The 27,795-nt window shown below is 35.0% G+C and overlaps 1 protein-coding gene and 2 pseudogenes across 1 annotated transcript in view; 1 reads left to right on the top strand and 2 right to left on the bottom strand.

Moving 5' to 3' along the window:
* Window positions 1-6,098: 6,098 nt before the first annotated feature.
* Window positions 6,099-6,937, bottom strand: LOC149223800 (exocyst complex component 5 pseudogene; annotated as a pseudogene).
* Window positions 6,938-7,062: 125 nt separating this feature from the next.
* On the bottom strand, window positions 7,063-7,852 carry LOC149223799 (THO complex subunit 2 pseudogene; annotated as a pseudogene).
* A 12,397-nt stretch (window positions 7,853-20,249) lies between these two features.
* Window positions 20,250-27,795, top strand: part of LOC149223798 (ceramide synthase LOH2-like) — a 68,707-nt gene continuing 61,161 nt past the window's right edge. The window contains exon 1 of the mRNA XM_089385928.1: window positions 20,250-20,708. Within this exon, the coding sequence (XP_089242054.1) occupies window positions 20,592-20,708 (117 nt within the window). The 5' untranslated portion in view covers window positions 20,250-20,591. The remainder of the gene's footprint in view (window positions 20,709-27,795) is intronic.

The raw sequence follows: 27,795 nt of genomic DNA, 5'->3' as shown, positions 1-27,795 counted from the left end.
GCATCAACTTGCGATGAAGATACTCCATGCTCTTCAAGTTCATCATCTAATAAGTTGACTTCTCAATTGACACAAGGTAGTAAGGTTATCCATGATGAAGAAAGCAATCAAATCATATAGCATCTTTTCCATCCTCTATCATCTCTTATTTGCATAAGGAAAACTCTTTAAATCAGGTTTCTCATGAGTTTTCTTTGATCCATACATCTCTAGATTTGTGATCATAGGAATCTTATGATTTAATTAATTTATTTGTTGAAGTTGCAAAATCCGATCAAACCAATGATGTAGATAGTTTCTATCCTAATAATGGTGATCGTGTTAATTTAATTGATAGTAGATTTCCCCATGTAATTTGTGATCTGTCTTAGTTCTCAAAATGTTGTTATCTATCTTTTCAAAGCTTCGGAACTTGTCGAGAAGTCGAGGCACTTCAACTCTCATTGATGGTTATGTCAAGTTCTCACAATCTTGGTAAGATCCCCCGAACCATGTCAGATCTAGATTTCCTAAAAAAACTCCTTACTTTGTATTATTTTACTGGATGCAAACTTGTTCTTGATGGATTTTTTAATTTCTCGTCATAATTTTTCTATCTCTCGAGATCATGATTTTCATTAGATCCAGGATGCCACTATAATGAATTCATCTTCAATTAGACCTCTTGTATCTAACTTGGGAATTAAATGTATGTGTTTCATGAATGCCATAATTGTGAAGCTAATAAATGCAAAGAGTATCTTCGGCTGAAGAATTTATATCTATTGAGTGTTTTGGTGAACAATCAACTTCTAATATTCATTGTGAATGTCATTGAGAAAATCCTTTTTGTTCTGGTCCAATCAATCCTTTTGTGCAAAATTCAAGTTGAATCATTTAGTGGATCAAAACCCCCAAGCTGAAATGGATTGTGGATCTGATTTGATATATCCTTCTAATATTTTTTCAACATGTTATTGCTTTCCCAGATTTACAAGGCCAAGAATTGCTTTTAATTCCGCAAGATTTCATATTATTGGTCTAGTATGGAATTGGACAAAAAGGGAACCAATGGAGAATCGAGAATATCGTATGTTAATTCATCAATCTAGTCATAACAATGGTCCTAACAACTGTCACTCGATGAATCATTTTCCCATTAGTACACCTGATGACAGTTGTTCTACATCGGTTGGTATTGTTGATTATCCTTATAATTTAATTTTGCTAATTGAAAGTTCAATCTCTCAAGAATTTCAGGGGTTTCAAAAGGACTGTTTTGAATTTCATGATCAAACCTATGACTGGTTGGAAGCATCTTACTTAGCAAACACATCTTCTAACAATAAGCTTCGATCCTTCTTGATGTTTGCTAAGTAAGACAACACCAATGAAGATACATTCGCAAGAAGTTATCGAGGTTTGTAGGATTGTTTTTGTTGTCGAAAAGGTAAGGTTGTTGAATGGTTAATGTTAGTTGTTATGACACATATTTATGCCTTTCAGAAACACCTTCAATATTTTGTGCAAGTTATTCATGTTCTTGTCTTCTCTTTTTCACATCATCATATATTGCTTTTAATTGTTGGTATCTTTGTGTTCGTAGGTCGAGAGCAGTTATAGTGGTTACAATGGAAATATCATTACACTTGACCCTAACCTTCTATATGGTTGGGTTAGGAGTAGGTCTAGTTATATTATAGTTTCCCTTTTCGCATTCATCTTGTGTTTGCTCTCCATTTGGTCTCTGTTTTTCTTTTGTTTCTATCTGCATGTTGCTTTATGTTTATCCTCCATTTGCTTGCCTTTTTGGTTTTGTTTCTTTGTTTTATCTTGTTTTTTTTTCACGTTTTGCTTAATAAGACTTTACATGAAAGATGCTCATGTTTGGCTCAAAAGATGATGTGGAGAAACTTGGAAAGGGAAACTATGACGACAAACAATGCTTGGCTTACCTATCATCCTCTTCTCTATCTTGGGTTTACATATCTTTAAAGTCAATGATGTCTGAATTGAAAATGTGATTCGTTCCAAATGAAAAACCTTTGGTTACACTATGAAGCTCGTATAATTATTAGGATCTTCATTATAAATCAATTCTGTATTGAAATGGTGTTTTGACCTATCGACCCAATCGAGTCAAGAACGAAATGGAGATAAACTTTAAATTGACATATTAACTTTGGTTACCCTTCAAATCCCTTAAACAAGGAAACAACCTCTTTTTCTCTCAATAAGTCGGGATCCCTCTTTTACCATTGAAATAAATGTCTTTGCACATTCTATTAGTAACTAAATAAAGAAGTGAAGAAGAGAAGGAATTCATGCGCAGAGAGGTGAAGTAAGAAACTTCATTGGGGTATAATTCAAGCTCGCTGGCATCGAAGTAATCAGGAAATTTTTTATGAAACCCCCCCAAATTTATTTGTATAATAAATGGGAGAATCCCCATGGTATAAGCATTGCATTGGGAGTAGATGTACCCCATAGAAGGCAGGATGCCCCCGAGCTAGTATTGCACTTACTTGATGAACATTACCCTATTTTTGAGGATGCGTGATGATGATAATGATAATGGATACCTTTAGAAGGGATGGCACAAAATTCACTATGATGACATCATGCCCTAGCCTGATGACATCCTTTGCTTGACGATTGGAGGGATGATGTGGGCACCTTTATGGATGATGTTGGGTTAAGGAAGCCTTACTTATTTATTAGGCATCCAATTGATGAGGAAGCATGACTTTTGAGATGAGATGCACCATTTGGAGCCATCTATTACACTTTTCATGGAGAGACATATGTTTTGGAGGATGATGTCACCTTTGGAGGATGTTTTTCTCACACGTGTGGGCCATTTGAGCCATAATTTCATGTTATAATATAAGTTTGGCTATTTTTGAGGTTGGCTTAGTGACTTCATCACTTTACTATGGATTATTTATATTTTAGGGTTGTTTAAAGCCAAATTAAAAGAAATCAACCTACCTAGGCTTGTATGAATAGGAGATCACTTCCTCTAATTCATTCATTGTCACACTTGGATCAACTAACACTAGTAATTTGTCTTTCCTCTCTTATGCATTGTGGAGCACTAGTGTAGTGAATTTCTCTTGGAGGGTTTTTCATGGATGGTTCTCTCTCTTGGATGGTTATTGGTATTTCTTTGATGACATGTGGTATACTATTGTAAGTTATATTCGTCCATCTTGTTCTTATTGATGAATTAGGGTTCAATGAAATGTTCACCATGGATTTTTTGATGCTTTATGGCTCTAAATATCCTTGCTCAACATTTTCATCAAGTTTCTCTTAAGGTGACTTAGGTTGAGTTGCCTCCCTTTCAATCTCCAAATAAGACATAATGACACTAGGGTTAAAGAATTGAGGGACAATGGATTGTCTCCATTAATTTCTTTGAATCAACATGCAATTTTTTTTTACAATTTTTATTACTCATGGACTCCATAGCCCTAGATTGAGAATGACACTAGTCTTATCTCCTTTGCCAATCCTTCAAAATCCTTTAAATTTTTTCTTATTTTATTTTCTATAGGGTAAACCATGGTTTAATTACAATGAGATCATTAAATTTAAACACTGTCTTCCTTAGATGGTATTGTCGAAGGGTTATAACTTGTATGCATTTATTTTGTAAAGTAAAAATATCATTTTACATGTGTTTTTTAGCCATTTTTTTGTTGCATTTAGAGGAATCGATAACTTGGTCAGGCTCGTACTTGTGTGATACATGGTCGATTCCAACTGTTATCATTATACCTCTACGTAAACCCATGTGCGTCCCAACGTGTAACTCACACGGCTAGTCAAGGGGATTTGAACATCGAACCATATACATCACAAACACTTCAGATCACAACAATCACCAATCGAGCTACCCCTTGGGGACAGTTTATAGCCATAAATTAGGTCCGAAGCCTAGGGCTTACTTTGTTATTAAATGTGTTTTTCACCATGGAAAATTGTTAAATTTATTCTCTTTTTTACTCATTAATTATGCCTAATTTTACACTTCTTTATCATAAATCCATGGGCCTTTTTCTTATTACTACCATAAACTAATTGTTTGCTACCATTTTTATTTTGAAATAATAGTTTATGACAATCAAGTATAATTGCTTGATTGCATGCGTTTGGGAACTTATTTGAGCCTTTATTGGTTGACATAAGCCTCTATTTTGAGCCATGGAGACCCTTGAACTCACTCTCTTGGACTTATACCTTATCTACTCAAAACCCTAATTATTGTATACTTTTTCCAGTGAAGTCTTGTTGTAGAACCCTTAGAGGGGATTTACCCTAAGTCAAATTGGGTTGCTTGATCCCTAAGATATATTGGGGAAGTCTCCCTTCTGGTGGATTGTGTCCAACCATAGAAATGAGGGGAATAGTTCATGAGGTGATAGTGGTGACTTTCCCATCGCTTCACTCAATCTAGGTTGCTTAGTGACACTTTGCATTAAGGTGCTAAATTTTGCAATAACAAGGCCAAATAAGGCTACACTTGAAATGCCATAGGATTTTATACGACATGACTTTTTTTCTTCTTAAACTATGCATATGTGTCCTAGTGACTTGGTGGAAACATTGGAAGTGCAGCAATCCAAACCATTCGTGAAATTTATGTCAACAAATGGACATTAGTGGCTAAGGATAGATGCCAAATTAAACAAATCATGAAGGATTGAATCTAAATGATATACATGCTTGGTTCGCCTCCATTCACTAATGAGATATTTTTTTTACTTTAAAAATCTTCATGAGTATAGCCCTTGATTATGCATGGCCTTCTTCTTGACCAACACTTGAAATATCTTAGAGTATCACAACCTAAATGACACTTCTTTCACAAAAACGAGACAATTGAACATCAACTTTTTTATGCCCTCGTGCCAAAGGAGCAAGAGAATCGTTTCTAACTTAAGATCAACTCTGAAGCAACAAAATTGATAGCTTGTTGGCTTGAATGTAAAATTACACGAGGTATTTGAAATAATAATTTATTTTATATATATAAAATGTATAGGTGATGAATGTTACAATGAACCCCCCCCCCCCCCCCCCCCCCCCACACACACACACATATATATATATATATCTAAGCAGGTGTCCTTTCATGACTGAGCATGTCTTTTAGACATGCCTTTTCACTTAACTTAATGACTATTTAACATAATCAATATTTGATTATTTAATATTTACATTTATTTTATTTATTTACTTGTTATGAATTATATTCATAACATAGATCCTTCCTTCAGAAGCTTTGTCCTCAAAGCTTATTGTCAGCAGTTTCCTTCAGTTTGCATTTGTCATCTCGGCATATGTAACTCAACGCCATTGGCACCTCTGTCTGTATAATTCGCTTGGTAACATTGTCTTGAATCCAAGGTTATCGATATATATATATATATATATATATATATATATATATATATATATATATATATATATATATATATATATATATATATATATATATATATATATATATATATATATATAATGGACCTAAAGAAATCGAAAAGTTGTAATGAATTGTCACATCGAATGGGTCCTAACGGATTCACTGCGTTTAAGCTTGACCAAGCTAACGGAACTTCTGTCGAAATGTGATGATGTGTACGACAGAACACCGATGGTTGACTAGAGGAATGATACGTCATTTGACCTTTAACCGAAGACACCCCTCGTCCACCCGTCGACATAGAATTTACTGCAATTCTTTAGCTAGTTCCTATGTCTTCTCATATGCCACTGCTAGAATTCTAAGATACAATAAAAGGCCACCTTCTTCCATAGGTGGTGGGTTTGCAAGTGAGTGTTTTGGTAAAAACTTATCCAACATTGCAGAAACCCTCTGCTCCAAAACTCGCTACACAAGGATCAACATAACTGCATCTGGAGAAAGAAAGACAGCCATAATAGTTGCAGCTTCCTTTCAGACAGTTTCTATGATTTCTTTGTACAATGTTGAAAGGCCACGTGCCACATTGTTGGGGCCTGACTGTATGCCCTGATCTCCAAGAACCATCTTTGCATCTGCGTTCATAATATCGACATCAATAAACATCGGGCGTGAAGCTACATACTGCTGCATGGCACTTGTCCCTCTATTAAACTAAGACAATATCTTAGCACACTCTGCCATTGTTGACAATTCCCATCATTGAGAAGCAACATCAAAGCGAGACAAGAGTCTGTTCTCTAATTCATTACAATAATCTTGTAGGTTAGCCACAACAACTTCTAGGCCCCTGCTAGCATTTGAAGTGCCCCTGATAGATGCAACAACCATTCCTTGTCTTCCCACATCTTCTTTAGCAAAGGAGCGCAATTTTTGTGCAATTGCTGTAGCCTCAACAACTCGACTATCATCAGAAAAGAGAGGTGAGAGCTCCATCAGATCGTCTGGACTACTATTGAACTCCATAAGGTACCTTATGAGTTCTATAGTTTGACTAGCAGTTTCTCTCTGTGAATCCGCACTCTGTAAATGGTCACCAATCTTTGCTGCAGTCTGCCCTACACCTGAGATGCGAGAATCTAGCCTGTTAAAACTCTCAAATAGGGCATCAACTCCCTTCTCCAGCTCAGACAATGTTTTCCGATGCTTAGAATCTTGAAGAGCAACTTCCTTCTTAAGATTGCTCAATCTTGCATCAATCTGGTGACTAAGGTCCACCAACTCCCTCCGACAATCCTTGAAAAGTGACAAAAGAGATTCCACATCAGAAAATACAGGAGGACCTGATGATGAATTTGTTTTTGTTGCTTCTGCAGGGAAACAAATATGGCCATTAGAACCGATATCCTGGCCTCCTGTGCTGCCTCTTCCCTCTAAAGATTCAGTATGTGCTGCGGCAATCCAATAGACATAAACTGATCCCACTTCCACATTACTTATTGTGCCTTCCATGCACCACACAACCATCGAGCATTCTTGAAAACTGTTGAAGAACTGCCCCGGACACGCTGCCCTGGAAAATAAGGATAATGTGTATCCTCAAGGAGATTCTTGGAGATTGGGATAAGGCGATCAGGGTCAGCCTTCATTAATTAACATTTTGATCCATCATCAAATACAACTATCACATTATCAACCACTTCATCAACTGTAAGAAATCCTTTCAACAGACCCAGCTTCTGATTTGTAACAAGCTCTGTGGAACATTCACCACTAGCCTCTACTTCCATATCTAGAGTAGCAAATAAATCGATTGTAACATCTCCAGGTTTCATCTTCCATCAAATCCTTCCTTATTGCTACAATATTTATCTTGCCAATTTTATTTTCCTAATCCAATTGCTTTTTTGAGATCTCTTCATAATTCTCAAATGCTTCTTCATCCTTGGGAAGTAAATGTGCATATATGTTATCAAGGTCAACAAAATCTGCCTTCACCAGTTCTGCTATAAGTCTGTATAGTCCATCAGGTACAGGCTCATTTACATCTTGACGCTGGTAGTACTATAATTTAAATCCAAGAATATGTGCAGCATGAGACTTTGGAAAGATAGGTATTAGTTCAAGAAAAGCATCATTTTCATGTTGCAACTCAAAAATTTCCAAAACAATATCAAAAACATGGTTTGGGTCGAAATCAAAGTGGCCAATTAATGAATTAATTGTGTTGATCACTGCAGATGCAGTCCTATGTGTTAATCCATCAGAACCACATTGCCTTAAGAGAGTCGCCAATTTTGCATAGCCTTCACTCTCCTCGCGAAGAAGGTTAAACTTTGTTTGCTGATATAGAAGACGAGTGTTCACCCTGACCTCCTTAGCTTTTAACTCAGCTGCCTTTATTTCGATCATCTCAGATTCCCATAGAAAGTTGACCTCACATCTTTCTTATTTCTCAAGATAATCCTCATCCACATCATCTTCATCTGGATCATCATCTTGATCTACATAATCTTCATTGACATCATTTTCATCTGGATCATCATCCTGATCTATATCATTCTCATCCACATCAAGATCAACTTCATCTGGATTTTCAACATCATAATCTTCTTGATCTATATCAACTACATCAAAATCATTATCTTGATCTAGATCATCCTCATTCACATCAAGATCAGCTTTATCTAAATCCTCATCTTGATCTGTATAAGCTTCATCGGAATCATCATCTAGATCATTTTCCTTGTTATCGCTTTCCTTTCGACATGCTTTAACTTCTGCATATGATTTTTCTAAACATTGAAATACTTCTTGAATTTTATTAAATTGCTCAATGCAATCAGGACGTGAACGTAATGGCACATTGTGCGGCGAACAATGTTCAAAGACCCGCATGATTATATTGTGTGCCATGGCTCTGATACCACTGAAGCAACAAAATTGATAGCTTGTTGGCTTGAATGTAAAAATACATAAGAGGTATTTGAAATAATATATATATATATATATATATATATATATATATATATATATATATATATATATATATATATATATATAAGTGTTGAATGTTACAATGAGGACTCGCATATATATACCTAAGCAGGTGTCCTTTTGTGACTGGGCATGTCTTTTAGACATGCCTTTTCACTTAACTTAATGACTATTTAACATATTCAATATTTGATTATTTAATATTTACATTTATTTTATTTATTTACTTGTTATGAATTATATTCATAACAAACTCCTTCCTCGATCTATTACCTCAAGTATTATCTCCTCAGTGTAAGCTTCCATGGGCCATAGAGTTCCACGCAAAATGACAAATTCTTAGAAGAGAGATTAATTTTTTACATGGTAAAAACATAATGAATGTATCTTTGAAAATCTTCATCTTGATTGATTCATCTAGTATGACGGGGCTCTAGTTTCTATAAAATTGTACTGGTGATCTAGGTCTAGGGTTAGAAGGTGTTATTGGATCTTGTGCACGTCTAGTGACATATGGGATTTTGCCGGTTGATGCCATGCACCATGAGAAATATCCCCTTCTATGTTCATTGTTCTCTTAGTTTGACTCGTTCAATTTGTTCTGGTAATAGGTCACACAATGAAGGAGGTTGTTTAGATTGAGAGAACAATGAACATAGATGCCAAATCCATAAGCACCATAATCATATGCCTTCTCCCTATCCATGGAATAACAAGTTCCTTGGGCCTTTCTTGGTTATTTTGATGGAGAAACAATCAAATAAACAAGAAGAAGATGGATGGGACACCACCTAACCTATTGATGATCTACCATTACTGGGGGTCCCCTAGTTTAATGATGATGACCCTCTTCCACATCTGGTATCCATTGTTGTTGCTTTATATTTTTGGTTATATTTATTGTGGCCATCTAAGCACCATACTTATTTATGGTTCCTCGCCTTTTGGTTGATGGCGAAATGATTTTGAACATGTAATTCCTTTAAGGCATGCAATCAATCTTTTTTTGTAGCCCCTAGGCCACCTCTAGCTTCTAGTTTTTGCTTGCAATGGTTTTCTGAGCACCCAAATTTTCTTGCATAAATTTTGTCATGCATACCATTCTAATTTTAATTTAGGTTTAAAGGAAGGATCACATTCAAAAAATGATTGATAATATAAATTTACATATAGGAGCATGACATCTCTCAAACTTTAACATTGTGTGAGAATACCACTTAAACAATAGCTCCTAAAAAGATAGAAATTATTTGCTTCACACATAATATTTGTCAACCTATTATGTTTATTGTGCTTAGAGGTGCTTGGCAACCTGGTATGTGGGAGATGTTGTCACAGACATACATAGCACTGCATTGAAAAATACATAAAAAATACACTTTGAACAAAAATACAAGTTGACTCAATTACACTTTGAACAATTACACATCAACTCCATTACATATTCAACACACATAGATGAACTACATTACACACATTTATAATCTATGTAATAGGTCTGTCAAATGGATTCACCAAGAAGAAGATATTTTGAAATCCTGTAAGAGCCAAAATTAAAGCAAGTTGAAAGTTCAAAATATTCTATAGAAGTAGGAGCTCAAAGAACCAAAATCATTGAAAAAGAGTTCTCAACAAATTATAGAGACATGTTGGCTAGCACAAAATTCCAAGATTCCATGAATTATATAGCCATAGAAATGCATACCAATGATTTTGTTATGTTATAATTACGTAGAGCTTGAACTTGTAGGATCAATATCAATGGGTATGTAAAGTAAGAAAATGCTAGAGCTAAGAAATGAGGTTATTGTCGGTGAAATCCTATTCAACCAAAAAATGACTTTGATTGTCTTTAGTGGGCACCGAAATGAAAGGGAACGCGAGCATTTGCATGATTGAATTGGTGTTAGTGTGATTACAAGATAATATATTTGGTATTAGTGGAGGAGAAGGGGCATTGTTTCAACTTCTGCTTATTTTCTTTTATGTGATTGTTTCAATATTTAATAACATTTAGTACTTTGTTTTATTACAATATCTTTATTATATTGTGTACACATTTGTATATAGAAATCCACAAATATGTATATGTATATTGAATAAAAATATAAATTGACATGCTTGTTAAGGGGTGGCTCAAGTGGTCAGGACTAGTGGTTCTAATATTATCCACCTTAATTCATATCCCTTGATTAGCCTCAACATGTTATTGTGGGTATTACCTATAAAAGTTAGGGGTTATGGTGTTAGCCTAGAGGAAACCCCGAGTCATGCAAGTGTGATGTATATGTATGATGAATAAATATAGAAATTGACATGTACACATTAGAAATTGAATAGATATAGAAATAGAAGTTGAATATGTTGAAATTGACATGTACACTTGAATTAATGCATTATAAATTAACATGTACATTGATAAATAGAAATTGATATGTACACCAAAATTAACATTTATTTACATGTGTATTGAATAGGAATAGAAAGTGACATGTACATTGAAATAAATGTATTAAAGTTTTATATGTTCAGTAAGATTAATGCATTAAAAATTGGCATGTACACTAAAAGCAATAAATTAAAAATAGAAAGAGAAATAGGAATTGGCATTGAATAGAAATTAACATGCATTAGTAATTAACATGTACATTGAAATCAATGCTCTTTATATTCTCAACCAAGGAAAGTGAATAAATTTCAAATTATTAGATTAATCTTAGACATATACACATACATATAAATAATGTTTATCATCTATAAATTGTGTCACTGCAATAAAAACCAAAAAAGATAGATTGACATTGATCCTTACCAATAACGCTCTCTATACTTTCAACTAATTGAGGAAAGTGAGTAAAATCCAAGTGATCAAATTAATCTTAGACACATACATATACATAATGTTGATCATCTACAAATTGTCTCACTATAATAAAATTTGAAGAAGATAAACCAACATTAATCCTTCTCAATAGTACTCTCTATATTTTCATCCAACCGAGGAAAGTGAATAAATTTCTAATGATCAAATTAATCTTAGACATGTACACATATATAATGTTGTTCATCTACAAATTTGTGTGACCACTAATTCCATCTTAACTGTGGATCTATCAAGCATAAAAAGGGCTCAAATCTCTCGAGGTGCAAACCTTTTATTAATTTTTGCATTCAAATAGAGGTTTGCATACCATTCTAGTTTTAATAAATGTTTAAAGGAAGCACTATATTAAAAAATTGTTTGATAATATAAATTTACATATAGGAGCATAACATCTCTCAAACTTTAACATTGTGTGAGATTACCAATGAGAGCTCCTAAAAACATAAAAGTGATTTGCTTCACACATAATCTTTGTCAACCTATTATGTTTATTGTGCTTAGAGGCGCTTGGCAATCCGTTATGTGGGAGATGTTATCGCATACATACATAACAGTGCATTAAAAAATACACTTTGAACAAAAATACAAGTCAACTCAATTACACTTGAACAATTACACATCAACTCCATTACACATTCGACACACATATATGAACTACATTACACACATTTATAATATATGTAATAGGTCCGTCGAATGGATCCACCAAGAAGAAGATATTTTGAAACCCTAAAAGAGCCATAATTAAAGCAAGTTGAAAGCTCGAAATATTCTACAAAAGTAGAAGCTCAAAGAACCAAGACCATTGAAGAAGAGCTCTTAACAAATTATAGAGACATGCTGGCTAGCACAAAATTCCAAGGTTCAATGAATTTTACAGCCATAGAAATGCATACCAATGATTTTGCAGTGTTATAATGACGTATACCTTGCACCTGTAAGATCAATGATATAAATATAATAGATTGATATGCTCCAATGGGTATGTAAAGTAATAGAATCCTATAGCTAAGAAATGAGGTTGTTGTTGGTGATATCCTAATCAACCAAAAAATGACTTTGATCGTCTTTAGTAGGCACCAAAATGAAAGGGAACACAAGCATCTGCATGACTGCATTGGTGTTAGTGTGCTTAGGCAAGATAATATATTTGGTATTAGTGGAGGAGAAGGAGCATTTTTTCAACACCTGCTTATTCTTTTTTATGTGATTGTTTCAATATTTAATAACATTTAATACTTTGTTTTATTACAATATCTTTATTGTATTGTGTACACATTTGTATATTGAAATCCACATATATGTATATGTATATTGAATAACAATAGAAATTGACATGCTTGTTAAGGGGTGGCTCAAGTGGTTGGGACTAGGGGTTTTATTGTTATCCACCTTAGTTCAAATCCCTTGATTAACCTCAACATACCAATAAAGTTAGGAGTTATGGTGTTAGCCTAGAGGATACCCTAAGTAAGGCAAGTGAGATGTATATGTGTAATGAATAAATATAGAAATTGGCATGTGCACATTAGAAATTGAATATAAATAGAAATAGAAATAGAAGTTGAATATGTTGAAATTGACATGTACACTTGAATTAATGCATCATAAATTGACATGTACATTGAAATCAACAATTATGTACATGTACATTGAATAAATATAAATTGACATGTACACCAAAATTAACAATTATGTACAAGTATTGAATAGAAATAGAAACTAACATGTACATTAAAATCAATGCATTAGAGATTGACATGCACAATAAAATTAATGCATTAAAAATAGAAAAAGAAATAGGATTTGACATTGAATAGAAATTAACATGCATTACTAATTAACATGTATATTGAAATCAATGCTCTATATATTTTCAACCAAGGAAAGTGAGTAAATTTCAAATTATTAGATTAATCTTAAACATATACATATACATATAAATAATGTTGATCATCTATAAATTGTGTCACTCCAATAAAAATTGAAGAAGATAGTTTGACATTGATCCCTATCAATAACACTTTCTATACTTTCAACCAATTGAGGAAAGTGAGTAAATTCCAAGCGATCAAATTAATCTTAGATATATAATATACATAATGTTGATCATCTATAAATTGTCTCACTATAATAAAAATTGAAGAAGATAGACTAACATTAATCCTTCTTAATAATACTCTTTATATTTTCATCCAACCGAGGAAAGTGAATAAATTTCAAATGATCAAATTATTCCTAGACATGTACATATATATAATGTTAATCATCTACAAAATTGGTGTGACCACCATGACTTAAACTAGCCTCAATCCATCTTAATTGTGGATCTATCAAGCATCGAGAGGGCTCAAATCTCTGGAGGTGCAAACCTTTTATTAAGTTTTGCAGTCAAAAAGAGGTTTGGACCTTGAGAGATTTGATCCCTCTCGGTGCTTGATAGATTTCAGGTTAAGATCAATCTAGGTTGGTTATGTCCACTCTAAGAAGAAATTGAAAAAGTTATGGATCTACCATAGGAATCATTTGTACAAATAATATTTTTTAGAGTTATAAACAATATTAACAATAGTGTAGAATTATCCCACCAAAAGAGTCAATTAAAAGAAAGCACGAAGCAACAATTTAATGCCCATCCTTGCAATGTCAATGCTTGATTGTAGTTAAGCCCATGGAAATTTGCATAGATACCTAGAAACTTTCGAGTGGTTTCCCACCCCCATCCATTTGCAATTAAAAAACAAATAAAAAATCTCACTGTTTACCAATAAAACATGCTTGAGAGAGGCATTATCATTTAACAAATATGGGATATGTGAAGGATTATTTTTTCTCCATCAACAATGAGGTGTCCTTGAGCTCTTAGGGGATGGGACTAATACTTTCCAACCTACCCAAAGATAACAAAGGTGTGGGATCACTACTAGGAACAAACTTTTCTTTGAGACTACGAAACATTTTCACTAATGGACATTTATAGCTAGATTGATGTGCTTTGGCCTTGAACTGTATTTCACTTGGTATGATGGAGCTTTGAATTGTGTAAACTTGGGCTTGTGAACTAAGTCTAGGAATGGAAGCTTGAATTGGAGTTGGCAGGCCCTTAGAGGTCGATGGAATTTTTGCGACCATGCACTATGAGCCAAGTCCTTTTAAAAATTCACTCTCTTTCTAAGTCAACTCATTCATGTAAATTTGGTAATAAGACACACCATGAAGTAGGATTTTTTATTTTAAAACTTAATGAATTATGAAGCCAAAGCCATAAGAATTTCAATCATTTAACCTCTCTTAACCAGAGAATGACAAGTTCCCTAGGTTAGACTTAGTTATTTCCATGGAGAAGTGGCTAAAGCGATAAGGAGGAGATGGATGGGACACTGCCTAACCTATTGATGATCTACCATTATTATGCAGAGCCCCAGGCCTAATGATCATGACCCTCCTCCACATTTAACATCCATTGTTGTTGCTTGATGTTTGTGGTTATCTTTATGCCCACCATACTAATCTATAGTTCCTTGTCTTTTAGTTAATGACCATATGATTTTAGAATGTAGTCCCATTAAGGAACATACTATCTATTTTCTAATAGCCCCTAGGATGCTTAGCAAAGTGTCCTAAAGATAAAAATAAAGCAACAATATATAGTAATAAACCAAAATTTAATTGTGCCCTTAATGAGAATCATTGTTTAAGTGCACACCTTTGTTGTGGCACCATCTTGCTCCATTTCCTTGGTAAGATGTGCTTCAAGAAGCTCCATTCAAGCTTTAAATGCACACATTAGGAGGACAACATTAGAATCCACACTAGTTTTGGACATGCCTCCTGAAGTTAAATCAACACAAACGTCTGTGGTAAACACTGAAATTTCAATAGGGATATTGAGATGGTCAACCATTTTTCTAATTAAGGATTGGATGGATGTTATGGCAGAGGCCATTTCAACTTGCTTCCATTAATGAACTATCATGAGAGCTCATTTTTTTACTACCATTCTTACATGCTAATGTTTTGCTTGTATACTTTAATAACACGCTGGTCATAAGTCGATTATTTACCCTTGTTTGGTCCTCTATTTGCTCTTTCCACTAAATCCATTACTTGGCTAAGGAAGGCACAACTCTATTACTCTCATCTACATTCTTATAGGGTTGCTTAAATATTCTCTAAAGGTCCTTCAAATCACAGATTATGTAGCATTGATTGCGATAATGATAATGCATCATGGATGGTTTTCCTTGCTAAGGAGAAACCCTCAAATCAAATTTACCTAGACTTGGGTGGAAGCTCAAAGTTTATCCAAGGTTTCCAAGTGAATATTCAACTTCCCCTCTTGCCATGTTTATTCCAGTTGGTTTCAAAAATTCCCACACACCAGACTAGATTCCTCTCCCATCCCTATATCAATGATGATGTGCGAGGATTCAATATCCTTGAGGGTGAGGCAAGATGGTGTAAATGATTTCCTTTCCATTGATTGCACACCAAGATGCATGGATTTGTGTAGTGATATCACCTTTGTGTTATGCACAATAGGGGAGACATGGAGTTAATCCCCAAATTTTATACCAAGAGTGCCTTTATTGAGTGAGACCCACTTGTTTTCCTTTAAGTCTACCTCCAAGTCGAAGCTCACAGGATGTGGTAAAACTTAATAACCTTTAATTCCAATGCCAAAGTCATGATTCATTGACAAAGTTTTGCAAGAAGTAGGCTAGATGGAAGTATCCAATAACAAAGAGCTTAGATGATAATCATATAGTCTTTGATTATAATTTATTATTTTACTAACTTAATTGCCTTTGGAAATAATGAGTCCCTTTAAAACTACAAGGGCCTCTACTATGTTGTCTGTGGTGATACCAAGTCCCCAAGCATGCATACTCAAATACTTTTATTTTGTTTGGTTCGTGAATGGCACCCCTTGGACCCTTATCTCCCTTTCATGTTGTTCTAATTTTAATGCAAGTTTAAAGGAAGCATTTTATTCAAAAATGACAAATACTATAAATTTACTTAGAGAGCATAACATCTCTCACACTTGACCTGTGTGAGAATCACAAACAAATGAGAACTAGGAAATGATATAAAAGTTGTTTCCTTCATGCATAATCTTTACTGGTGTATTATTTTTATTATTAGTGGAAATTGAAAATGTTATGGACCTACCATAGAAATGATTCACACACACAAGTCATAGACAATGTTAACAACACTATAGAATCATCCCACCAAAAGTGTTGATAAATAAAAGCATGATGCAACGATTTAATTCCCCTGTTTGTAATGTTGATGCTTGATTGTAATTAAGCTCATAGAAGTTTGCATAGAGACCAAAACTTTCCAATTGGTTTCCCACCTCTATCAATTCATTATAAAAAATTGTCTTTGTGATTGCTGATTGAGAGGAATGCCATCATTTGGTCAAATTAAGATGGGTGAAGGATGTTTGATTTCTTTTTTCATTGATGATGAGGTATTGAATCTACCCCAGGAATAACATAGCAACATACTCATAATTTGGATTGTTCCTTTCCATGAGACCAAGAAACCTCCACATTGTTGGGCATTGATAACTAGACTGACAAGCTTTGATCTTGAACTTGTGACTTCCTAGAGCTCCAAAGCATCAAAGGTGGTCGGGTAAAACCATCTCACCTACATAGACCCTCTTTTATAATTGAATTACATGACTTATGTTTCTTCCTTGTTAAAAGAACCCAATATAATTTGATATGAAGAAGGCCAAACATTCTACATTTTTTGACCTTTTTTTGTTGTGCCATCTTTGAAATTTGGCCAACTTGTTTTTGTTGAAAATGCAATTTTGGATTAATGGAATCAGTGTTTTTAACACAAAAATAGATTAATCACCCTTGAATGCCCAATTGTAACCAAATTGTGCAATGCTAACATTTGATATGTGATTCCACAAATCTAAATACATTTTCACAAATCTAAATGATTTTGTCAAAATTTGAAGCCAAAAATGTTGATTTCTCCTCTTGTTGCTAAAGGCTTCTTATTTCAACATAAGGTAAATGAGGATCGATTTTTTTTGTTTGTTTGTAAATTGAGGGTCTAGATTGATTCTCAAGGGAATATGCTCAACATATGCTCAGTATTAACGCTTTTCAATCGTTGTTGTGTATTAAAGAGTTTGTTAGGTTGCATTGACTTTTAGTAAATTTTAAAAATTAGATTCCTACCAAGTGACTTCCGCCAACCAATTTCCTACAGATTTGAGATTATTCCAATTTTAATAAGTTCCTCTATGATAAGTTCCTCATTATTATTTGTAAAATTTATTTATATATAAGCATATTTTATTTAGCAAAATGGTCCATTACTTTTAATAAATTAAAAAAATTAGATATGGCTCCCCACCCACCAATTTCCTAGAGATTTGAGATTATTCCAATTCTAATAAGTTCCTCCATGATAAGTTCCTCATTATTATTTATAACATTTATTTATAATTCTTTTTTTCTTCTTAAGTTAAAGTTGACCCATAACCTTTTTATACATGGTTAATTAGGTAAATGTGTGCATTAGGAAGGCATTATTCGTGTTGTAATAGTTTTTTTAGTTATATTTATGAAGTCTTCGACTATATCAACCACATTAATATTTTTAATGTGGTTGTACTAGTTATTTAAAGTGATTAGAAGCCATTCAATTCATTATATGCTTGGACTACTGGTTTGATATTGCACCTTGGAGAGAACTATGTATTATAATAATAACAACAACAATAATAAATCTAATTATAAAGTCACAACCAAGCTAGCACCAAATTGATGTATGTGACCCCTTTATTTTTGGGGATAAGAGACCCTCTCCCATGCAATGATTTGACTACTAAAGTCTACAAAGGTTTAGCCCCATCCAACTAGGACGAACGACGAACATCCCACACACCAGAAAGTGTTTGTTGACCAATAATGGGGCCTTGCCCAAGTTCAAAACTAGGTAAACTTGCCTAGCCTAACATATGGGTAGTATCTTAGGCTAAAAGTATAGAGGCAATTCCTCAAACTTAACTTGAGACTCCTTAGTGAAAAACTTCAAGTTTACTAATTCTCTTAATTAAAAAAAGAGAAAAAAGAAAAAGATATACATTATTTACCCCTATAAATAAAAAACACATTCAATCTAAGGTGGATGAGGATATGTTGACTTTTTGTTTTTTCTTTTTTAATTGATGACTCAAGGTAATATGCTCAACATATGCTTAGTCTTAATGCTTATCAAGGGCCGTAGTGTGTTACAGAGTTTGTTAGGTTGCATTGATTTTTTTTTAAATTTAAAAAAATAGATTAGTGGAATATGCTCAACATATGCTTAGTCTTAATGCTTATCAAGGGCCGTAGTGTGTTACAGAGTTTGTTAGGTTGCATTGATTTTTTTAAATTTTTTAAAAATAGATTAGTGGAATATGCTCAACATATGCTTAGTCTTAATGCTTATCAAGCGCTGTAATAAATTAAAAAAATTAGATTAGTGGAATATGCTCAACATATGCTTAGTCTTAATGCTTATCAAGGGCTGTAGTGTGTTATAGAGTTTGTTAGGTTGCATTGATTTTTAATAAATTTTAAAAAATTGATTAGTGGAATATGCTCAACATATGCTTAGTCTTAATGCTTATTAAGGGCTGTAATAAATTTAAAAATTTAGATTAGTGGAATATGCTTAGTCTTAATGCTTATCAAGGGTTGTAGTGTGTTACAGAGTTTGTTAGGTTGCATTGATTTTTAATAAATTAAAAAAAATTGTTTCGTGCCAAGTGGTTTCTCGCCCACTAATTTCATAGGGATTTGAGATTATTCCAATTCTAATAAGCTCCTCCATGATAATTTTCTCATTATTATTTATAACATTCATTTATATATAAGCAAATATTATTTAGCAAAATAGTCTATTACTTACTTTTAATAAATTTAAAAAATTAGATTCGTGCCAAGTTGCTCCCTGCTCACCAATTTCCTAGAGACTTGAGATTATTCCAATTCTAATAAGTTCCTCATTATTATTTATAACATTAATTTATATATAAGCAAAATAGTCAATTTTACAATAAGATGTGTATTTTTTTTTTTCAAGTTAAAGTTGCCCCATAACCTTTTATACATGGTTAATCATGAAAATGTGTGCATTGGTAAGCTAATTTTCATATTGCAATAGTTTTTTTTGATATATTTATGAAATCTTCATTTATATCAACCATATTAAATGTGTGCATTTTAAGCTATTCTTCATATTGCAATAGTTTTTTTTGATATATTTATGAAATCTTCATTTATATCAACCATATTAATATTTTTAATATGATTATACTAATTAAAAAGAAAAAGAAAAAATCTAAATTCTTTATCCTTAAATTTAAACCTACAATTTTTAGAAAAAAACACAGGGCCAAAATAAAACCTCCACATATACATACTTGGAAAAAAAGTCTATTTGTGATCATTATTATACTCCTTTGCTAAGCAATTAATACATACCATTTGAAAAATCAATTTTCCAATAAAATATGAATTTAATCTTATCTAGGAAGGAAATATTCAATTTGAAAAAATCAAATTTCAAATAAAATATTAATTTAATCTTATATCTAGAATACAATAGTCAATGTCTCCCTAAATGTGTGGTTTAAATTCATAAACACTCTCCAACCACCAGATTCATGGGCCACAACCATATACTTCAAAATGGGAGAGAATGACTTTGTGACATAAAGTTTGACCATGGAAAACACAAAAATAAATAAGAGAATGTTAGGTAGCTTAGTTTCTATTCAATAAATTAGCATACACAACTATTCCTGAACCATGAAGAGGAATAATATTCAAGTCATTACCTTGACTTCCAGCACACCTCCAAATCTGATTTTTTATTCATAATAATAATGAGTATTATTTATTTATTTATTTTTCTCATCAAACAAAAATCCTTTGCTTTTTACTGTTCCATCCCTTACCGCTTGAGAAAGCTCGATTCTTGGTCTTGGCAACGGCGGCTGAAATTTATCCATTTGGATCGAAGCGCGGTATACACGCAAACTATACGCCCCGCCCTGTATCTGCGCACTGCAGGCCCTAATTCAATCTTCGCTCAGGAATTTTCACCGATCAGAATCCATCGGCGATGTGGTATTAACACTTTCGAGGGTTTCAAATGGGAAATGTGTTTGCTTTTCAAACAATTCTTACCAGCACAGAGAGTTGGCAATACAAGGGATAGATAAGAGATGGTAATTCAGTGAGGCAGAGCTTCTTCTAGTGGTGTTCGATGGAGGCGATTTGGAGATGGGAAGGTTTGCCAGTGGTGAAGGACTTCTATCTGGCGATCTACATTGCATTTGCGTGTGTTGCAATCCGATTTTTTCTTGACGTTGTGTTGTACCAGGTCAGGTTATTTTCACCCGGAACTTCGATTTGGGATCCGATCTGCAAAATCCGGTGGCCTTTCTTTTATTTAAATTGCGTCGTTTGATATGAATTCATGTCGATTCTCGTAAATCTATGCCAATACTTCTAGGTGGCGCAATTAGTAAAAGTAAGTTGAAATTGCAGCAATTACAGATAAACCAGTCATGTCTAGGAATAGAATAAACAGAGAACATAGCAAATCATATAATTTTGCAAGAAACAGTAATCAGCGAATTCTTGGAGTCACAGACACTCAAATTGAATTAACCAACCTCTTCCAGAAATCCAATGTCTATTCAATGGGACTGGCAGTTTGCATGCCGAACCTCTGGCCTGATTTGTAATTTGTGTGATGTACTGTCGCTTGGTTATTTGTTTTTTGAACTCCTTGCTTTAATTTCCAAAAGCACTACATTTGGCCCAAATACGCCAAGCACTGTAAGCACCCATTTTCACAGGCACGATGGTCCTCAAAGCGTGAATCATTACGCACAAGAACTTTTGTTCAGCTAGGCTGCTGCAACACGGGGATACTCGGGATACTCTTCTGTCAAAGCCACCTGCGATTGGCCCCAACTGCTTAAGTATATACCTTCAAGGAAATTGAATTTTAGTGGGTGGCTTGACATACCACTGCCTTCCTTGGCAAACCCCATTGGCTTTCTTCTCTTCAATAATGAATTATGCCACTGCCTTCCCGGTAAGCCCCATTGGCTTTCTCTTCTTCAATAATTAGTTATGAGAAGCGTTTTCCCCCAATAAAATTGCATTCAATGCAATTAAATACATCTCAGCCTCTTTAAATAGGGAATTTAATAGATCCTCATTGTTAATCTTAAATATTTATCACTTTTTTTATTGGTATTCCTATGTAGTGCATTTTCTTGGAAAACTGACTAGACACTTGTGCTCATTTCAAGGACGGTACCTAAGGTATACCAAATTCTTCATGGCTCAAGCCGAGGTTAACATCTCAACGACAATCTACTCATGAAGAGAAAATATTTCACAAAGTGAGATTTGAACCTGGGTGAGGAAGGAAACAACTCTTCCTCTCAGCCACTCAAGCTACATCCAATTGACAAAAAATGTTTATTATTATCCTCAATATCTTCTTTTTATTATTTAGAATTTTTCCTACAACTGATTAGTAGCCATAAAATTTTTGATATTATCTTCTTTCCATAAGCATATCTTTAACACCCCTCCAATGAACATATGCTCTTGCATCAAACCCTCATGGTTCCTAAACTTTGAACCTCCTTATTCTATCTTCAACACATAACATATTCTTCCCATATGCTATAATGCAATTCTGGTGTAAATCTCTCTAGATTGGCTTCAGTTAACCTTGTGGCATCAGTTATTGGCAAGTTCTTACATTTGATTTGGTAAGGTGCCATTCCTTTTATCCTCATCATAATGCTAATGCGATCGCCTTCATATCCAGAATTCTCCAAACTCTCTTGAATGGTTTTTAGTGTTTACTATTTAGTCAAAGCCTTAGCCCAACCTGGTACCTTTGCTCTTGTTATATTGTCAGCTTGATTCATTTATTCTTCTCTCATAAAATCATAAAGATTGTCAATATTGAAAATTGGAGAGATCCAAAACAGCATTTGCCAAGTTTTCAAATTTTGACAAGGGCTAAATTTCTTCATCTTTATTTTGTAATATTGTCCTCTGGGAAAGTGTTCTTTTTTTAAAAAGCCCCATCATCGTATTACCAATTTGATATTGTTTTTTCAGATTTCTCTTATATATATATATAACTCTTTTTTTTTCCAAAGAAAAAATCAGCAACTTTCTATTAATAAAAACGGAGAGTTACATTGTAGTATATGCAATGAAGCATTCCATTCCAGGGATGTCCCGAAGGACTCGTGTGCTTGAGGCACATAGGTAGCAGCGCTACCCTAAAATAAAAAATAAAATCTACTCTTTTCTCCCTTTCTTTTTTTCCACTTTTCGCCAACCTCCTGTGTTGGGAGTGGTTACAATGGAAAGCTGATTTTTACTTGTAATGGGAGAGTCTTTGTCAGATTCAGATCCTTCTGAGCCATGAGTTCGCTTGGTGCCAGTTATTTCCATTCCTATTGGTTGAACTTCTTGGTGCTGTAGTGGGTTGCTGTTCTGTGTCTTTTGCTCCTCCATTTCTGCTTTGTCCTTTGCTGTTTCTGCTTGTTCTGCTTCTTCCTCCAGGGGGCTTGTGTTTTGCCATCCTTTTGCCTGTTTCTGTTGCTTCTTGTTCCACTTGGGTGTTTGTTTGGCTTTCGGACATGCACTGTGGAGGTGTCCTGTTTGTGAACACCCACGACATCTGAAAGTTGTGTTTTCATAGTCTAGCTGTTGTATCCACTGTGTATTATTGAAGTTCAATGTTATGCTTGCTGGTAGTCCTTCACTGAGATCTACCTCAACACATATCCTGGCAAAAGTGAATATTCCTCTTGTAAGTCTGTCATTGTCGATTTTAAGGAATTTTCCCAAAGTATTTCCTATGGCAATTAATACATAGTGGTGCCAGAAGTGTAGCAGGAGGTTGTGCAACCTAACCCAGACTGGCATCTTTGATACCACCATTGTGTTGGCGTCGAACTCTGGAAACCATGGAGTCATAAATAGTCCTGCATTACCCCAGAACCATGGCCCCTTGTTTATTATATTTTCCCTTTCTTGTGCTGTTTTGAATTGTACTATAAAGAATCCTTTTGGGCATAAGTATATTTCACAGTCTGGTGACCAGGCCTCATATACCCATTGGTGCAGCATATCAGATTTAGGCCAGAATTTGTTGAACCTACATATAACTGATTTGGAATAGATATTTGTGTATAGGTTCTTTACCTCAGGCATTGCCATGGTAAGAGCAGGATTCTCAGATTTTGTTATATGATGTAAGGTCCTGGTAGCCCTGGCATAGTTGTTGCTTTATCCTTGCCTTTGACTGCGTCCTTGAAAGATCCAGTGCTTTTTGAGCTAGTTCCACCGCATCCGCCCCTCAGACGCAGGTTGAGCATGATGGTAGAGTCTGTGGTAATGCCATAGTCCTGGATGGTGTGTTGGTCCTGTAGACTGTGGCCTAAGCAAATCAAGTTTTGCCGATGTGCTGGTATACCCAGGTAGTTCTGGATTTTTAACCTTAGCTCTTGAATCCTCTCCCCCTTCCAAATTCGCCAGCAGATAGTCTTGCCCTCCAGTGTTTTGATGAAGATTTGTATCCAATCTTCCTCAGTTGTGGGTGGAGAAGGGACTCGATTGGTTGCCCATGTGCCCTGAGATGGCAGGGTTGAGTATGGCGATGCTCTGTCTGATTCTTATTTGGCTGAGTTCTGACGGACCTCCAAATGCATGGCGCTTTTGGCAAGAAACGCCCCAGCCATGAGTCTCGTCTGCCACTTTGTGGCACAAACCCTCACCAGTCCAATGGAGAATGGGGACGCGGCGAGCCGCATGGCCCTCGGCCATTCTTGCGCAGCCCAAACCTGCCTGACAACCTCTTCTTTGTCGTTTTACTTGTTTGCTGTGGATCGATCGAAAACAGGGTAGTCGTTTGGCTGATCTGGTCGAAGTTGGGGTGAAGCTCCTTTACCTTGTCCCAGTAATATAGATCCCTGCTTCACACAGTAAAACCCGCCCTGATTCAGGAAGAGAGGGCGTGCCCTTGGCCTGAGTAAGGCTCGTTCCGCCGCAAAGGAATCATTTCCTGTTTCAATGCCAAGCCATAACATTGACAGAAAGTCGTATTCGGCTAGCCCGGCTACTAGTTTTCTGTGAGGGTTTTGTACTGTTCCATTATAGGCCAGATCCCTGGTTTGCAGTGTGGTGGTGGCGCAGCTTAGTACTTCTGAAACCCTAGCCATGGTTTCTTCTCGTCCGCTTCCTCCCAGCTTTAACAAGGATAGTTCAATAAATTCTTATATATATATAACTTGTATTCATGTAGATTACATTTTGCTGCTCAATATTTTCTAGAAAAACTTCAATCACCAGAGGCACGGGCATCTAAAGGCAGACTTCTCAATTCTGTCACTTGCCAGGGACTGTGTCCATATACTATCTTAAAAGGTGAACAACCAGTGGTACAATTTCAAAGTTTTTACAAGCAAACTCAGCTTTAGTTAGAATCATCTCTTATTGTTTTGGTCAGTCCCGTTCTAGATAATGCAGTAAATTCCATGGAGTCTGAATAACTTCTCTGGTTTACATCAAACTAAATTAGAGCCTTCTCCCCAACATGTTCCACTGTTTTCTAGAACAGACTCAAGAATTTGGTATCCTTTTTACAGAGGTAATAGCAAGGTGCAGTCCATTTAACCGAATCACTTCTTTGAAGAAAAGGGTTGCAGTATGTGATGCATCTCAATGTTGTTACAAGCTACAGTGTCATTGGCACATTGCTCCTTTGAGTATGTGGTAATGTTTAAACCAAACACGAAGTCCATACTTATGTGTTTGCATGGTTTATCTGTTCCTGGCAAGTGTTTATATTTGCTAATATTTTGTTCCTCACCCTTGGCAACTTGAGAAATGTGATACTCGTCCCCATTCTTAGCTACACACATTGGTCATGCGTTGCCAATATATATATATATATATACACTAGGGTTTACATTTATCCCTTCCAAAATGTCGACTACGACCTCTAGGACGTGCTTCATGTGTAAGCATTTCCCTCATAGTCCCTTTAGGAAACTCAATTGCTTCCTAAAAAATAAAATTTAGTCTGGCACCATATAGTCCAAATAGCTTCTGTGAAGTCTATATCATCCTTACAAATCTCCTTAAGGTGCTGAAATCCTGCAGCTTAATTGGTCAAACTTATCTCAAAATCCTTCATCAACTTAGTGCATCCGCAACCTTATATAGTTTACCCACATTTTGCTTGATTACAAATGAGAAACTCTGGTAAATAATTTAGCGATTATGCATGGCAAGCATTTGACCTATCTCAAGTCTGCCATTACTTCAAAGCTTAATGATCTATGTATATTTGTAACTCCTTAGATGTTAAGCGATGTGTCCAATGGAAAAATACATTTGTACTTTTGGATACAATTATTGACGATAAGTGTCTTATTGCTTCTTTTCTTCATTAAACTTTTCATTTTGGCATATTGTGGGATGCCCTTCCTAACTGAGTACATTTTTTGCGAGCCAAACCTGAAACATCACTATCAACTTCAAAAAGTATGTTAGTGTCCATAAGGGCTAAACCAGAGCTTCTGCCATACATCTTTTGAGAGCTTATCACAAAAAGCTTTTATTTTTTATTGTCAAATAATTCATAGGTGTTGGAATCATAGAGCCAAGACAGATGCGTTTTTTTGCATACCTGATGGATCTATTTGGCTTTGCAAAAAAATAACCTTGTTTACTTGGCGTTATGGCTCAAAATTGTCCTTTGAGGAATGAGCCTCAACGGGTTTCAAATGGATAGTTTAGGGAAGCTGCCCCTGTCACCGACACAATCCCTCTTGCTTTAGTGAAATGTTTGTGCTTACCAAGTCTGGGGAATGTCCCTAATGTCTATCACTGATCAAAACTCTGAAAATCTACAACTTAATGCTTCAAATAATGTAGAAAAACTTCAGAGCTGCAATTCATAGTTGTAGATCTGTGAACAGATCCTTGAAATCTGTGAATAAATATCTCAAAATCAGCACATAAATTGTGAAATATTGTCTACTCTGCCTGGTTGACTGGGTCCTTGTCCTTTGGTGTGAGAAAAGAAGCTGGTAAAGAAGAAATTCAGCAAGGGAATCATAATTTATAACTTTCTGATTAATGAAATTTATATCTGAATTTCCAAGCTAAGTGAGCCAACAAACCGAAGGAATTCTCTTTCATTAAAACACTTAATAGATCAAAGTTCAAACACACTAACTTTTATTAATTAGAGTTAACTTGAGTACAATTTTTTGAGAAAATTTAAATCAAGAGTTGTCCAAACTCCAAAGAGTCTAAGGGGGCAAGAAAAGTATCACAACCTAAGAATCTTCTCACGTTATGAAAGACACTTGACCGTAGCTTAGGACTCAGAAACAAAATAAAGGAGTAGGAAGTATAGATTGTTGAAGAAGGGATTTTTGCATTGACCTCTTGAATTGCCTCCTTGCCTCCTTTTTATGCTTGATTTGAGCTAAAAAGCTTGGTGATTCCTCATTGGTAGATACACTGGAGCTAAGATGCTTGGTGATTTCATCAGTGTTGTTCCTCACCAAAGACACACTAGAGCAAACATTCAAGGTATGACAATGCAGAGAGAAGTGAACGACAATATCACTCTCATGGTAGGAATTCTATTGTGTCAAGAAGAAAATGACCTTGTGAATAACTATAAGAAGCTTTGTTTAAACACAGGTAGTACCTCGCCAATCAATCATCTTGAAAGATATTTATGCACTCTCTAGCCTTGTGAATATATGTCTCTATTCACCAAAATTCACATCAACATTAGTGCTGCTAGAGGTCAACACTGGAAGTGAACTTATGCTAACCTCTTTAATAATAGGATAAAATTGTCACCTTGATGGACAAAGGTCAAAATAATCCTTGCTAATAAATTGAAGGCTACCAACTTCCTTGACAAGAAGATTAAATTGTTACCCCGGTGGACAAAGTTCAAAATGTTCTTGACAAAAAACCTATTTGAGAAATTGAAGGCATCCTTCTTGACCTAGAGGATAAAATTGTAATGTTAATGGATAGAGGTTAAAATGGTCTAGACTCTAGGATACTTGAGGCCATTAGAAAAAACCTAGTGATGACATACTTGGTCTCCTGAACAGGGGGTGACAAAAGAACTTGGTGATGACAAACTTGGTCTCTTGAAGGGGGGTGTGTGTGTTAAACATTGGATAAACTAGTGCTCCCTGTGTATTTTGCGACATGTGCTTAACCGCCTCTCGTTGATCTGTTAACTCTGGTGACATGTCCGTTTACTAACACTTGTGGATTTTGGTGTAACAGCAATTGTGATTTGAACAAGTGGTATCAAAGCCAACGGTCTCGAGTTTGAATCACACCGGCTCACGCTGGGGGGGAGATTGTTGGACATTGGA

The sequence above is a fragment of the Pinus tabuliformis genome, chromosome Q (assembly GCF_031772625.1).
Source record: "Pinus tabuliformis cultivar Carrire ecotype Pingquan chromosome Q, CPIR1, whole genome shotgun sequence".
NCBI lineage: Eukaryota > Viridiplantae > Streptophyta > Pinopsida > Pinales > Pinaceae > Pinus > Pinus tabuliformis.
Note: the sequence above shows the minus strand (reverse complement) of the source record. Positions and strands in the feature narration are given on the sequence as shown.